Below are 15,431 nucleotides of genomic sequence, written 5' to 3' on the forward strand. Positions count from 1 at the left end.
CAGGTCATAATGGATGGATTGTTAAAGTGCTCTGCTCTATTTTTTGACAAGAACTTTTACATCTACGTTGCAGCAGGAACAAAATAAAAGTGTTTTCACACTCATTCTCACTACACATTGATATCTTCACATGCTGCCAGTAGGAGCCATTTGGGGTGAAGTGTCTAGTCCAGGGACACACACAGCCACACAAAGTGGTGATGTCTTTTGGCCATTTAATGACTTTTTTTGTTACCTCATCTGGGATTAAAATTAAACCACAGTAATTGATGAGTTTGTTTTTCATTGTAGTTCATCACCATTCATCACCTATATCACTTATCCTTTGACAGTTGGGGAAGCTAGAGGCCGTTTTGGCTGACATTTGGACATTTGAGGCTACAGCACACCGGACTGTTACGCACACTCAACACACACTCAAACAACCTTCACACAAACCGCATTTACATTTAAAAATCACACAATTTAGTCTCAATTCAACCGAACCACCTCAACAGTACTAATCACTTCTCCACCCTTTTCCACTGGTCAAAACACCTACTGTAATAGAAACTACTTTATTTTGGGATTCTAGTCACAAATTATGCACATTTTCTGGTGTGACGGTATCACTCACACTCCACCCAGTGGAACGATTCGGTACGGTACGTATATTTTTCTGTTTACTATTAGGAATAGTAACCAAAATGACAACCCCAACCATTCCCTCCACATGGGGCGAAGTTTACCGCTTACATTGGCCTCAAAATTACTGTCCGTCTATCTGTGTTTGACATATTGGGACACCTGGGACAGCTCCACCAGAATCACCGGGAGGGCTTTTCCTCCTGGGTCACCACTCTATCAATAGGCTCGTCTTTTGCCCTTCACAAACCGATCCCTCTTTTTTATTTCACGTCCTACGGCAAAAACCAGCATCTTTTTCTAACGTGGTAACAATATCCTTCCATGAATTTAAGGTCATGTGACTGTCTCGGTGCTCTCGGACAGAAGAGTCATACAAATGCGTGTACAAGCGGACCTGCTCGGCCAGCCTTCCATTGAAAATGAAGAGTTGGTGCGCCACAGTCGACAGTTACAAAAATTCAGAGGTGCGCGCCCTTAGCTCCGTGCCACCTGTTGGAGCTCACACGCCCGGCAAGACACAGGATATGTCGTCACTTTCGGCGCGCGCCCGGTACTCCCCTGCGACCAGTGTTTCTTCAACGCCCGCAGTCTATTATCATATAATCTTGAAACAGCCACAAACCGAGCAGGGGAAAAAAAACGAGCTGCTGGATTTCCTCCTTTGTTGTCTGTTCATTGTGGTCGCACCGGTAAGACGTCACGATACATATCTCGCTGACCCGGTCCAAAAACGCTCACATATCCTTGCTAATTTTGGAGGAAATTATGAACTTGCCAACCAGCGAGCAAGCATGACAGAGATGAGTCATTTATTGGCCATGAAATATGAATTCATTTGGCTCATGTTGTCTGCACTCGTTGACTCGTTCTCTCTCTTCTGTCTTTGTCGTTACAGGTGTGTGAAGTGCGGTCATGCAGAGGTAGCAGCAGTAGCAGTAGCAGCAGCAGCCTGCACATCGGGATGTCTGGCAAAGATGAGGCACAGCTGAATGGGAGGAAAACGGAAGTGGCAATCTGTTACATCAGCGATGAAGAGGAGGACAGTGACGACGAGGACGAGGGAATTTCTGGTGAGTCAGCAAAAAAACAGTACCACAGACAGAATAGTTGGATGTTAACGTCATACATGATGCTGCTGTGAGGGGGGGGGGGGGAAACACCATCTGGTTCAGGACTCCCTGTTCTTTTAGTCACTGCAGATTGTTCTCTGTGACTCATACTGAATGTTTGGCCTCATGGTCGCACTGCTGAAAGAATTAGGTTTTTGAAATTTAAAATGAGTGAGTACACCTGGGATTTTTAAACCCTGGTGAACCTGTTGAGAGAGTTGATGAACACCATTTCAGTTGCCGATGTTTGCCCTTTTGGTGTGTTTTTTTTTTTTTTTACAAATGCACCAGAAACAAAAGACCAAGACAAGTAGAAATAACTGTTGCATAACAAGTAAGAGTTGGTACAATTTTGTATCTTTTTTACGTCGTAAGTCACAAAAACAATGCAATGAAAACGACAATGCTAACATCCAGAAGAAGGATTTGTTTCTTTGCCTCGTTCTAGCAATGATACGTATAACAAAGGAGAAAAAACTTACAGTTACACTTTAGTTACAAGCGATGTCAAAAACTATAGATCTGTGACTCTGATAAGTGTAAATCGAGAAGGAAAGTCATTAAAAATAATCAAGAAAATATCTCAATTTTGAGTCCACCCTGATGTCAACGTGCAAACCAAAATGTGTTACCACACAGAGACGATGCATTTGAATGGAATGTGGGATCAGATATACCTTCATGGAATGCCACACTGACGCAGACCCTTATTTTTATTTTAGCACGAGTGAAACCTCAGGCATGTGCATGTGTGTGTGTGTGTGACAAGATATGTCTATGCACCTTTCTGCGCACACGGATAAGGAGGCAGATGTCGGTCTGTCTTCCTTCCGTGGATAAAACACAAATCGAGGAGAAACTCGGCACACTGGGTGGCTCACGACTCAGTTTCTGTAAACGCACTGTGCTGTACTGTCCACATGTGTGATCACACAGTCTCTCCTCAGCAGCCTCGATGGCCTCGTGTCCTTCCACAGGAGAAAAAAAAAAGAGTCTCCTCCTTTCCTCATTTCTTCTGTTGCCAGCACATGTTGCATAACCCAATGAATCATCTCGTTCTGTTAGATGCTAAGTTTGTGTGTGTGGGCAGATGTGTCTCTGGCTGTGTGTTTTTGGGGAGTAGGAGGTAAGATTTAATACTTTAGTTTTGGTAACTTGTTAGTTTTTGGATGACTGGTCTTGTTTTTTAAAGAGAAAAGTTTGAGAACATTTCTCTACTGATGACAGCTGTGTCTTAATTTTGCCTTCATGTCCATCCACAATTATATTATCAACCTATAGACACACAAGCTTTTATGTACTCAAGAATGAACTTGTCTGGTTTTGATGGACAAATGTAAATACGTTTTGTGGCTATAACTCAAAAAGGTGTATGTTTACATAATACATTTTCATACAAATGATTTATGACGTAAAATAATGCAATAAATACATTTTTATACCCTGATCAGCTTCACTGTGACATCATTTTTCAGGAGCAGAATATGAGACTGCGACGTTATTCCTTGCAACTTGACTTGTTGGCAGAAGCAAACAACGGGGCGAGGGGGAATTCTAGATTTGAAAGGAGAGATGGAGAGAGGGGGGGAAAAAGCACCTTGTTGACTTAGATTTCTGAAACTGAACCCATAATAGTTGCATTTCCCTCACTCTGAGTGCTTTTTTATTTGATTTGAGACAATGAATGAGAGATTTAACTGTCTGAATAACAAATGTTCTTGTAGTTTAAGTGAACTTCTCTTTTACATGTATGAGTAGTGTAATCTTGTTTCTTTGTTGTTGTGAGAATTAGTGTCACGTCAACATTTTAGGACTTGAAAGGCCGGGCCATATTGTACGAGCTGTTTAAGGGTGCAGACTTTGAGCCACAGTAGAGGTCACATGAGCACATTATGAAACCTTAATTCACTCTGCATGTACACACACAGTGCAATGGGGGTTTTCCCCACCCTTTCTTTTCCAAGATGGCTTCATTATGAATCACTTTTGTGAACATAAATCACTTTTATTGGACCAAATTTTGGCACTGAATTCTGAACATTATGGGCCTGTCAAGGGAATTTGTGGCCCCACGAAAAAGCATCACATTGCTTCTCACCACCAAAGTCCAGACCAACTCTAAAAATATAACGCTGTGTGAAGCTGTGTATGATAATCTGCTTACACTGTAATTTGATGGAAGACTAAAACTACTACTGTTTGTTAGGTCATTTGTTATTTCTGTACATCTGATGCTGATGGTGCTTAATTATTTCCAGAAATAAATAACTGAACTGGTGATTGAACTGCTGTGGTGCTTCATCCTTATGGTATTTTGACCAAATATAGGTCAATAATAGGGTATAATATGTCCCCTTTAAAAATAATTACATTATTAAATAAATCATTTTAACTTCAACAATATGTGGGTTTGCACCTTAAAATGTCGGTGCATGTCCTCAGCCCATTAACTGTACATTTGCGAAAGGTTTATTATAGTGAGTCTGTGTTGCTTGCTCAGACTTGTAACGAGTACACACTTAGTGTGTGTATGTGCATGTGTGTGAGGCAGAGAGTGTGAGGTGATGATGAACCATTAATCATTTAACAAAAAGTGGTTCACGTCCTAGTGCTCTTCTTTCTTAATGCCCAGGCTTATAAAAACATGTTTGCCACAGCAGTTGTGCAACACTTTGAGCAACTGACCCAGCAAATCAGCTGTGTCACAGCAGATTAAGAATAATGTCATCTTCCAAATAATTGTGTTACTTTTTTAAATGAAGTATGTAATGTTCTACTCTTTATGCATATCTACAAACACACACGGCAAAGATAAAGTGTAGTGAAATAACAGAACCTGGAGTCTAGTCTAGATGCAACACAAGGGAGTGCATCTTTGTAGGTGATAAGGGTGCAAAGGTGTTTACCAAGTTAAGGCGAAGACAGGATGCAGTTTTAACAGTTTATTGATGAATGGATTCACATACTGTATGAGATGGACTAATGCAGGGAGGCGGAGATCTGTATTTAGAGCTGTGACGTTACCGTACAGAGGTCTGTAACAATCAGGCGACGATAGGCGCTTGCAGGTGTGCTCCCGCCGCAGGTCAACCGATTGCATGCTGAGACAAGTGCAGGGGGGAAAAGGAGGAGACATGGGTGGAGAAGAAGGCGGAGCATTCTAAATGTTGTAGAATGTCTCCTAGTCCCCAAAAGATTACAGTAGGTAAGGATTGTCTAACAATAACACAGTAAAATCTCACAAAAGAACTACATGATACCAGAGTTTAAAAGCAGCTAAAACAACTATTGACATATCTGTGTTCAACTGGAATCATCCATTTCCTCTGTTATGTACATAAATATTCTATGTGTCAAGTAGCCCAGTAAAAGCCCAGTATGTAACTTCTGCTGCTAGGTGTCTTTCGTTCATAGCAATAAATGACCTAGTTTTAGGATGATGTGAGATCACAGGAATTATTGTCTCGTTTGGTTTCCTTATGAATTTGCACTTTAAAGGGGACATATTATACAAAATCAACATTTTATCATTTAAATCCTTATATTTGGGACTCTGGAGGCCCTATCATTCGGCAAAGTTGACTCACTCATGTGCATTACGCATTAGTGACAACAAGTGAGTGCGACGAATTAGTGACAAATACACACAATAGAATGAGAAAAAAAACAACAACCCACTGGCTAACTAGTAGTGATATTTCACTCCTTCATTAGCTTCTACAGGTTAAAGTTTATAAAGTTTATAAAAACAAACTGAATGCCGTTCTTCGGGAATGCAAGAAGGAGTATTATGGTAAAATACTGGCAGCAAACAGGAATTGCACTAAAAAACTTTGGGAAATTCTGAATAATGTGACTAAGAATAAGAATATTAAACAGGGCTATCCTCTGTATTTTAATGATAATGATAAACAGGAAAGCAATATGACAGTCATAACTCAAAAGTTGAATAAGTTCTTTGTGAATGTGGGTGCAGAGTTAGCCAAGGCCATACCAAACTCTCAGCTACCCTGGAATCATTTAGATAAAGAAGCCAACAGGAACGTTAACTCCCTGTTCCTCTCACCAGTGGACGAGTCTGAGATACGACACCTGGTCGCTGGGTGTAAAGACAAAACATCCACTGATGTGAACCACTTCGATATGAAGCTCATTAAGAGGGTGCTGTGTGGAATTGTTGCACCTCTGACGTATGTCTGCAATCTCTCCTTTCAAACGGGGACATTTCCCGATAATATGAAAATAGCTAAAGTGCTGCCACTGTTCAAAAAAGGTGATGCGCAGGAGTTTCCAAATTACCGTCCAGTCTCAATACTACCTCAACTGTCTAAAATGCTAGAGAAACTTTATAACAACAGGTTGGACAACTTCATCAACAAACACAATCTGTTGGATGACAGCCAATATGGATTCAGAAGCAACCACTCGACTGCTCTGGCCTTGACTGAATCAGTGGAAATAATTACTGATGCGATTGACCATAAACTGCATACCATAGGGATTTTTATTGACCTGAGAAAAGCATTTGACACCATTAACCATGAGATCTTGATAGCAAAACTAGAGAGATATGGTATTAGAGGTATAGCACTGGAATGGGTCAAGAGCTACTTAAGCAATAGATCCCAATACGTCAAGATAGGTGATGAAGTGTCGGACTGCTTGGACATAGTCTGTGGGGTCCCACAGGGGTCAGTTCTGGGCCCAAAACTGTTTATACTATATATAAATGACATATGCAAAGTGTCTAATATTCTGAAATTAATATTGTTCGCAGATGACACAAATATCTTCTGCTCTGGGGATGAATTGAATCAATTAGTGGAAACAGTCAATAATGAAATGGCCAAACTTCAGGAGTGGTTCAACATAAATAAATTATCACTGAACTTAGAGAAGACTAAATATATGTTATATGGGAAGAAAGGTCACAAGAAGAGTATCAATATTCAGGTTAACGGGGTTGGACATTGAAAGGGTTAAGGAACATAAAGTGTTGGGCGTGATTATTGATGAAATGTTAAGTTGGAAACCGTATATCAGACAGTTAAAAACTAAACTGGCCAGGAGTGTGTCCAAACTATGGAGGGAGGCAAAAACTCCTAAACCATGATGCGCTCTATTTATTATACTGTACACTGATCTCTCCTCACCTTTACTACTAGAAATTTGGTCCTTCACCATGTCGGTCACGGGGGTCAAGCTGTGGAACAATTTAGATGACGAGATCAAAAATTCAGCTACACTGAGAGTGTTTTAAAAAGAAGTATGTAAACATGATTGTGGCTGGGTACAGGGCGACCCAGGGAGATTGTGGATGAGGTCATAGTCAGATGTCTGTTGACGCTACAACCGAACCATTACAACACTGCTCTAACTCGCAATGGAACTGCTGAGCTGGTCACTGAACGCAATCGACCTGGATCTTCTATGAGCTGCAGCCTTATGCCATTGTTGTCGAAAGTTAAGATAATGAGGAAAAAAGAGAAAGAACAAGAAATAAAATTTTCTGTGTAATGGGGGCGGGACTAGATAAGCGTTGCCTATCCCGCTTTCCCTTTCGGTCATGTGTATGAATTTAAATGCTGATGTGTGCAGATGTTGATTACTTGTCATGCCCGAAATAAACGATTCATTCATTCATTCATTCATTAAAAGTGTCAAGTATTTAGTGTGACCTGCCCTTACACTTTATAATAATAGCACAACCTTGCCTCTAGTGGACCTGGAGTGGAAACCTAGTTAAAGATATCTGCTGTGAAAAAGGTCTGTTATGCCAGGTTCATTCAAAACATGTTTGAGCATTACATGCACATGTTGAGTTCAACACCTTGACAATTTGCGAATATATAATACCCAACTTTCAGTCAAACTCGTGCCAATCCAAATGATTACGTGCTTACCGAAATTGACAGACATTAAAACAAAGATGCTTTCAGATTGTTTGTCAGCTTTAGATAATTTAACACAGAAATGTTATATCTTTATCTGCAACTGAATGAGATTTTGGAAGAAATCTTGTTTTGCTGCTTCGACTGTTTAAACGGTTTACTTTTGAGGACAAAATGGTGGAAAAGAGTGTTGAGGAAAAACAAAACACATACAGTACATGCTTGCTTTCCTCACAAGTCAGACATCATCACCCCCCGCTGTCTCCTGCGTATGTCCCACTGTTACCATAACAACTGTCACCAGGACGCCAGCCCCCTCAGAGTTGTGACAATTTTTTCCCGAATGGTTGACTTTCCCCATTTTCCTTCTCTTTCTACACTGATTTCTTTCCCGTCTCAGAGACTTTGTCCATTTTGTTTTGTTTGATCAATTTTATGCCATTATTCTTCATACAGTTTGCATGTTCTATTAGGCAAATTGGACACTCTAAATTGACAGTAGGCATAAGAGTGGTTATTGTTTGTCTCTATGTGTGACCCTGGGATGGACTGGTGATCTGTCCAGGGTGTGACCTCCGCCTATCGCCCTCTGTCAGCTGAGATTGGCACAGCTCCCCCCTCATGTGGAGGATAAAGCAGTAGAAGAAGGATGGATGAAGCTAGATTTACTAAATGAATGGTAATCAATAGGTTTAGAATTGATTACAACAAGTAAAATCTGTTTTGTCATACTAACCACAAGTAATTGTAGTTTCATTTTTTCATCTGTTTTTAGCATAATTCATTTCCAAAAGTTGTTGTTGGTGCTTCTTTGTGTTTACAGTTATACTCCAACCTGTTTGTAGTCACTTTACTTACAAAATGTTGCTGTTTTCCTCCTGTCTTGGCTGAAAACAAATCACTTACTGTGTAAAGTGCAGTGATGTCACCGGGCGACACATGATCTAAATTCCGCTATACTTAGAAACAGAGATATGTGAGTTGTGCCAGGAGCAGGAGGATCTGCTGTTCAGGAGAAGTGATCCTTACGTAAGGATTCCAGGCTTTTACTGAGCGCTTGCAGAGGTCGAGTACAATACAAAAAAAAAATACAATAAAACCCAGCGTTCCCAGCAGTGGCTGAACTGTTTGTTTCGAAAACTTTAGGGCTTCATAAACGAGGTAATGGCGCAGATACACACCAAAAAACAGTGTTAATTGAAACTTCCGGTCTATTGGTGCTTTAAAGTTTTACAGCTTCAAAACATGTGAAGCCTAAAACTGTTGGAAAGGACTCTCACAAAAGCACAAATGATAGTGCAGAATACACTCTTATTTGTCTTAAGGAACTTTCCTGGCATAAACCCTGACCTTGTCAGAACCAGTAGTCCTGATTTAGACCTGGTCCTAATGAGGCAGATCTTCATTTCTGAGGAACTGGTTAAGTTTAAGGCTAAGATTTCAGATTGTGGTTAGATTTAGCTTAGGGATATTGCTTCGTTATGCCTGTCTAATGAGTGGAAGTCGGTGTAGAGTCCTTTAAATGAGAGCTGCACTAATCTTTGTGTGTGTGTCTGTGTTTGCACATGCGTGCAAGCTGGGCCATTCTTCAGAGTGACATTGAGAAATGGACTCGTATAGGTGGGACCTGTTTCCCAAAATAAATCGTCCTCTTCAGCATCACAGCACTGTTGGGATGCCTGCACAGTTAATTCTAGGTTACAGTACATTTTAGGTTAGGCGTGTAGGTGTTTGCTGCAGTGCACCAAATATTTGAGGTCAAATTATTCAGCCAATAAATGCACATACAAGATGTGCGCAGGGCATGTGCGTGGAAGTAAACCAGGGCCTAGAAGTACCATTGAACAGAGACATTTTAGGAAGGAACTCATGGGATGACATTCGTCAGCTGAAATGTCTGAATCCTCATGTTACATGATCAACATCGTATACGTACAAGTGTACCTTATACATACCAGGTGTTCGATAAAGGTATTGTGTGTGTCTGTGTGTGTGTGTGTGTTATTGCAATGAAATACTTCACAGTACTTTCATGTTAGTGATGCCTGCGTTGGTGTCGTGAGTCTGTGTGAACAGATTGAAGTGTGTGTGTGCGTGCGTGCGTGTGTGTGTGTGCGTGTTGTTGGCCCTCCGTAGCTAAGATGATGCTGTAACGAGGTTTAGTCACACACACACACGCTCACACATAGACACACACTGACTCCAGAGAGCAGGAGAGTAATAGTCTGTTAATTAGCTTGTGGCTCCCCTGCCTGTGTGTAGGCGTGGGTAAGCAGAGAACACTCAGAAAAACAAGTTAACATGTTTCCTCCCACGAATGTTGCAGGCACCTGGTGGTTTAATCAGCTACAAGATGCATCACTTTGCCAACTTGGGTCAAAAGTGTTCAGGTAGAACATTAGGTAGTTACTGTTGAAAGGGAGACTGCTAATGTTTTTCACTTTGAGTTTCCACTCAGAAATGAACAATGGAAGCAGGACCGTCTTCTCTGTACATTATGTTTTCATTCGTCGTCGTCGTCTTCGCGAGCCTTTTCAACAGCAGCAGCATTCAGCAGCCAAAGAGCTATAGCATTTGTGTCAGCAACACTTTTTTAAGCAGCAAACAAACGAAATGAACCACAAAATCAAAATACACAAATCGCGAATAAAATCTAAATTTAAAGGTGAAGTAAGTAGTTTATAGTGCCATCTAGAGGAGAGGCTGAAATGTACAACAAAGAACTGCTCCTCTGCTCACCCCCTCCCTTCCCTGAGCGCTACGGTATCCGCAGCCGGTCAAATGTCGTCCTCGTCGTCTTTCTCCGTGTCAGCAGACGAGGTTCGTGAGGCGAGGGAGAGGGCGAGCTACCACGGCCGTAGCAGACGAAGCGGAGAGAGAGGAGGCGGGACTTCCGCTACAAGTAAAGAGACGCTTGATTTGTTCTCTCGCGTTTGTCCTTACAGGCTCCCGTAGAAACATGGCATCCTGGCAATGCAGTAGCGGCCCGCGACCATGTTATTTTACATGACTTTTTGAAACACTACGAAAATGAAACAAAGAATATTATACAGCGACGAGACAATGCAGGAGCACATAATATGTATAAAAAAGTGGATTTTGGGTCATATAAACCCATAAATACTACACAGTGTCCCTTTAAACATTCAAAATGAGTTAATTTGTTTGTTTCCTCCGACTCTTTTGCGTTTGCGCTCCCTCAATTATTCTTTGTGCTCGCTGATTTCTTCTTTGCACCGTGGGACGCTGCCTGCTGATTGGCAGAGTCACTGTCCATCTGGAACTTGTTCCCCAAGATTTACCCGTCAACATTTGACAGAATAATTGTAAGTATCTAACATTTTAAAGGTGCCATATGTAAGAATGTGGCCAAAACTACATTCAACAAATTCAAAATACCGAGGTCTTTTAGGTTTCGTTTTCTGACGTCACTGGCAACCCGTGGTTGCTCGGCAGCTGAGACTCTACTGACTGCAATAATTGGTAGACGGCGTTAGGGGGCGCCACATGCCAAAACATGATTTCAAAACATAAACACGATTTGCAGTCTGCAAGATTTTTTTTTAATGCTAATATTTTGGCTGTACTGTTGTTGTTTATGAGTTCAGTTTGTTATATGAACATTATTCCTGAGTCTTTGTGACGTATTAGGAGGATTTTATGACCATTTGCTTTAGATTTATTACATAATGCACCTTTAACACACAATCAAGATACAATCTTGTCGCAAACAAAAAACCATGGTGCAACAAATCAGGGAGCGCAGGGAACACAATAGAGTTGGAGTAAACAGAATACGGATCAGTGCAAGCAAAAAGTGTATTCTCAACCGAATAAAATACAATATTTTGAATGATTAAATCAATATTTTGTGTAGTTTGATTTTCTGGTCCATTTTTGTTTGCTGAATTCATAAAGTGTTGTTTGCTTGGTGAAAAGAGGGTTTATTCTTTAAATTACATGTTTTATATATGAGCTGTGTTGCTTTAATTGTGGTATAACATCAGTTAAATCACATTTCATAGTGCGTGCGTGTGTGTGTGACCTGATTAAGGCCACACAAAGTGAAGTGTAGGAGGTGATACAGTAACACCAGCTGGTCTCCATACTGATACACAGCACTTCCAGATATGTGTGTGTTGTTTGTGTGTGTGTGTGTGTACATATCAAGCAAGTTATCAAGCAAACCTCTCTTTGTGAGAACATTTTGACCTCTTGAGGACATTTCAGCTGGTCCACACAACTTTAATGGGCTTTTTGAGGATTAAGGCCTGGTTTTAGGCTTTAGGGTTGGAATTAGGTTTAGGTTAAAACCAGCATGTGTGCATATGGATTTGAGTTGGCAGACTTCAGATCAGGAAAGATTCTGGCTTGTTGTCAAAAGTGATGACCTGTCAACTTTGTTTCTGCTTTCCTGACACCGCAATCATTTTACCTTTTCATTTCTGTGGCTGTGAAGATAAACTGATGTCACTCACATGTTTTTTCACCTGTCAAGATTCCAGGCTTTTTCAGATCACTTGCAGAGCCCGAGAATACAATAAAACCCAGTGTTCTCAGCAGTGGCTGAACCGTTTGTTTCGAAACTTCAGATCTTGATAAACGAGGTAATGGCGCAGATACACACCAGCAAAGCAAAGCAGCGTTAATTTGAACGTCTGGTCTATGGGAGCTTTAAAAAAGAAAAAAGTTTGAAAATGCTTCTGGCTGTTTTTGAGGAGAGAACACACTACAAGATTGTTTTGCCCAATTTTACCCGTGATTCACAGTTGGGCAGAGTCTGCTCCATTCGGCACAGTTGCGGACAGTCAGCATGGCTAGTTGGCACAGACAGTCTGTTGGTGTGTGAGAGGTAAAGACTCAAATAGGTGTGTGAGGGTGAAAGATCCGACCCAACCTCAGTGGCAGTCAATCAAATATGTTTGGGTTTTTTTTAGCCCATTCTGGATGCAATCGGGTAGTTTGTGCTTATTACCGACACAATAGCCAATGAAAAAGATTAGGTGGGACGCAGGAAATGGCGTCACAAGACGTCAGGAAGTAGCTGAAATATCTCAACAAAGATGCCAACATAAACTCCTCCATGACTTCGCCCGTAGCTGTCTTTGCTTCTTTGATTTCTCAGAGCTGATAGCTGTGCAAACAACAGCAACGGCAAACCCGCTTGTCGGTATGTGTGTGATCCGTGGTCTTTCAGTCGTCGTGGAAAAATCTGTTGTTGGTGTGTGTGTGTCTAAAGAGTGTGAAAGCTGTGTAGTGGGATGACCAGAACCCAGAGATCTTTGGATGTGAAACATGCAGACACTCACTATATGTTTTTTGGTGTGTTCGAATGAAGGATGCGGGGCTGAAATGTTAATCTAGATGCAGATAGGTGCAGAAATTAAAAGTAGTTTGCATGAAGACTTATCCTGGAATAAACTGACTTATTTGGTTCATTGTCAACAAGTAAAGACGGCATAATGAGGGCTCTCTCTCTCTCAAACACACACACACACACACGTTCTCTTTCTCTCTGCCTGTTGGTCAATTGAGGTTATGTAAACAGTGAAATGTCAGCTACTTTCCTCCCTCACAGGAGGCGTGGCTGGAGACCAGAACAGTGGTAGTATGGCAAAGGTGAGAGTGTGTGTTTGTGTGCATTTCTGTGTGTGTGTGTTTGTTTGTGTGTGTGTGTGTGTGTGTTTGTGTGTGTGTGTGTGTGTGTGTGTGTGTGTGTGTGTGTGTGTGTGTGTGTGTGTGTGTGTGTGTGTGTGTGTGTGTGTGTGTGTGTGTGTGTGTGTGTGTGTGTGTGTGTGTTAGTGTGAGTGAGTTCATATGTTGCCAGGCAAGCTCCACTTCACAGTGCTGCTGCCTCCCCTCTCCTCCTCCCCCACCTCAGTATACTCCTGCTCTTCTGCTGCCCCTCCCCCAGGCTCAGGAGAAATGTAATGTGGGTTAGTGTGTGTGTGTGTGTAATCCCACACCACCAACAAGGGTTTAAAGGACAGTGGGGTTCATACGATTGTTTTGAACCATCGCCTTTGAATCGCCTCCTGCCCTCATTTGTCTCTCTCTTGATTTTTCACCATCATTCAACCTTTTTTGGTAACACTTTGAATTACAGCAACAATAACAACATGTTGCTAATAATTATAATATAATGCCGTTATTATTTGAGGATTACCATGTTATTCATTGTGTAATGGTCAGATAACAGCTTGGTAATGACAATTAGTAAAAGTTAGCATCAGTGTAAAAATGTATTCTCCCATCCCCACACACACACACACGGTCCATTGTTTCCATTCATTATAAGATATCATTACCATACTATTCCTATGGTGTTTTACTCTCTTATTTGTTTATCGAGCAATCTTTTCCATCCTTTTCCTTTTCTCTCACCCATATCCATCTTTCTCACCTCGTGTTTTCATTGGAAACGAAATATAAATTCTTGTCAATTGACCGGTTTGGATCACGCGGCGAGTGTGGATCAGTGGTAGAGCGGCTCGTCTTTCAACCAGAAGATCGTGGGCCCTACGTGTGTCGACCCATGTGTCCCTTCTGACTGCTGTGAAAGTGTCGATTGAATAGTTGTGAATTGGTGAATGACAAAACTGTAGTGAAGAGCAGCTTTGAGTGGTCATCGAGACTAAAAAAGTGCACTAATTACCCTGATAATGACCAGTTCTGCTCTATAAAGTCACACTACAAGACTTTTCAACCTTATAATCTATTATAAATGTCGTCATATACCCAGGATTTTTGAACTTGCTCAAAGAAAAAGGAGCCAGTGTTTGGTTTGAACTGTGGTATTGTTGCATCCCCCTGGTTTGAAATGTGGCATTGGGAAAATAACTCCCATAACTATGTTAACTCACCCAGGTCTTCAGAGTCATTTGACCTGGGAGTTAATGTGGATTTAAATCCGGGTTTAAAGGGTGTTTTAGTGTTAATGGGGTTTCGGTGTGAAATATTCAAAGACACGAATGCTTGAGTCTGTGACAAATCCATCCAAGACGTCCATGCTGGGAACAGGGACAGTGTGACAGAAGCTGAAGGTTGAACAGGAGAAGAAGAGAAGAAGAAAAAAAACAGATTCTTTAGAGAGAGAAAGGGGAGACAGGAAAAAGAGAAATACATGATTTATTCGAGCTAAATCAAATCCTTTTTCATGCATCATTTCCTGTGTCACCTCTCCCACATTCCGTGTGTTTTTGTGAGGTGACATATCCATGTGGCGGGTCTACAACTGTGAAAAGATTGTGTAGTGTGTGTCCCCTGTCAGTGCTGATGTAGTGAGACTCCACAGACTCCAGATCACAAGGCATGCGTGTTGTGAAGTGTAGGATCCTCCAACTCTGAGAGTGCACGCAGTGTGCGCTTCTTTTGCTTTTAGTTGATTCTGAAATGTCCTCTCTGTGGCATTTGTAGCGTTTATCAGCAGCAAGTAAAGCTTTCACAATTCAAGGAATGTGACACGTGAACTGGTTAGTATGTGCTGTATGTCCTGTGAAGGTACATGAGGTAAATTTTCCATCTTGAACCCTCACCTGAAAGTCAGAGAACTTGACTTCAGCTCCACCTACCTTCTTTCCCCGCCCTCCTAATTGTGATACTATTTTGGTTTATAAAGAATATGTAATATAAAAGAAAGCTGTGCGTGTCAGTTTAGTTAATTAAATGTACAAAATGCACTACTCTCAGCAAGAGAAATGTGTTTTCTGCCAGCTATTATCAAACAAAACAGTGTGTGGGAACTGATTTCAATTTATTTGATTTGAGTGAAAATTCTCTTCTGGAATAACATCTTACATCTTAA

The 15,431-nt window shown here is 41.2% G+C and overlaps 1 protein-coding gene across 1 annotated transcript in view; it reads left to right on the top strand.

Moving 5' to 3' along the window:
- Positions 1-1,588: 1,588 nt before the first annotated feature.
- Positions 1,589-15,431, top strand: part of LOC310932144 (helicase ARIP4-like) — a gene marked incomplete at both ends in the record, with an annotated part of 46,099 nt that continues 32,256 nt past the window's right edge. The window contains one exon of the mRNA XM_083895437.1: positions 1,589-1,697. Within this exon, the coding sequence (XP_083751563.1) occupies positions 1,589-1,697 (109 nt within the window). The remainder of the gene's footprint in view (positions 1,698-15,431) is intronic.

Source organism: Microchirus variegatus (assembly GCF_963457635.1).
Source record: "Microchirus variegatus genome assembly, chromosome: 9".
Taxonomy (NCBI): domain Eukaryota; kingdom Metazoa; phylum Chordata; class Actinopteri; order Pleuronectiformes; family Soleidae; genus Microchirus; species Microchirus variegatus.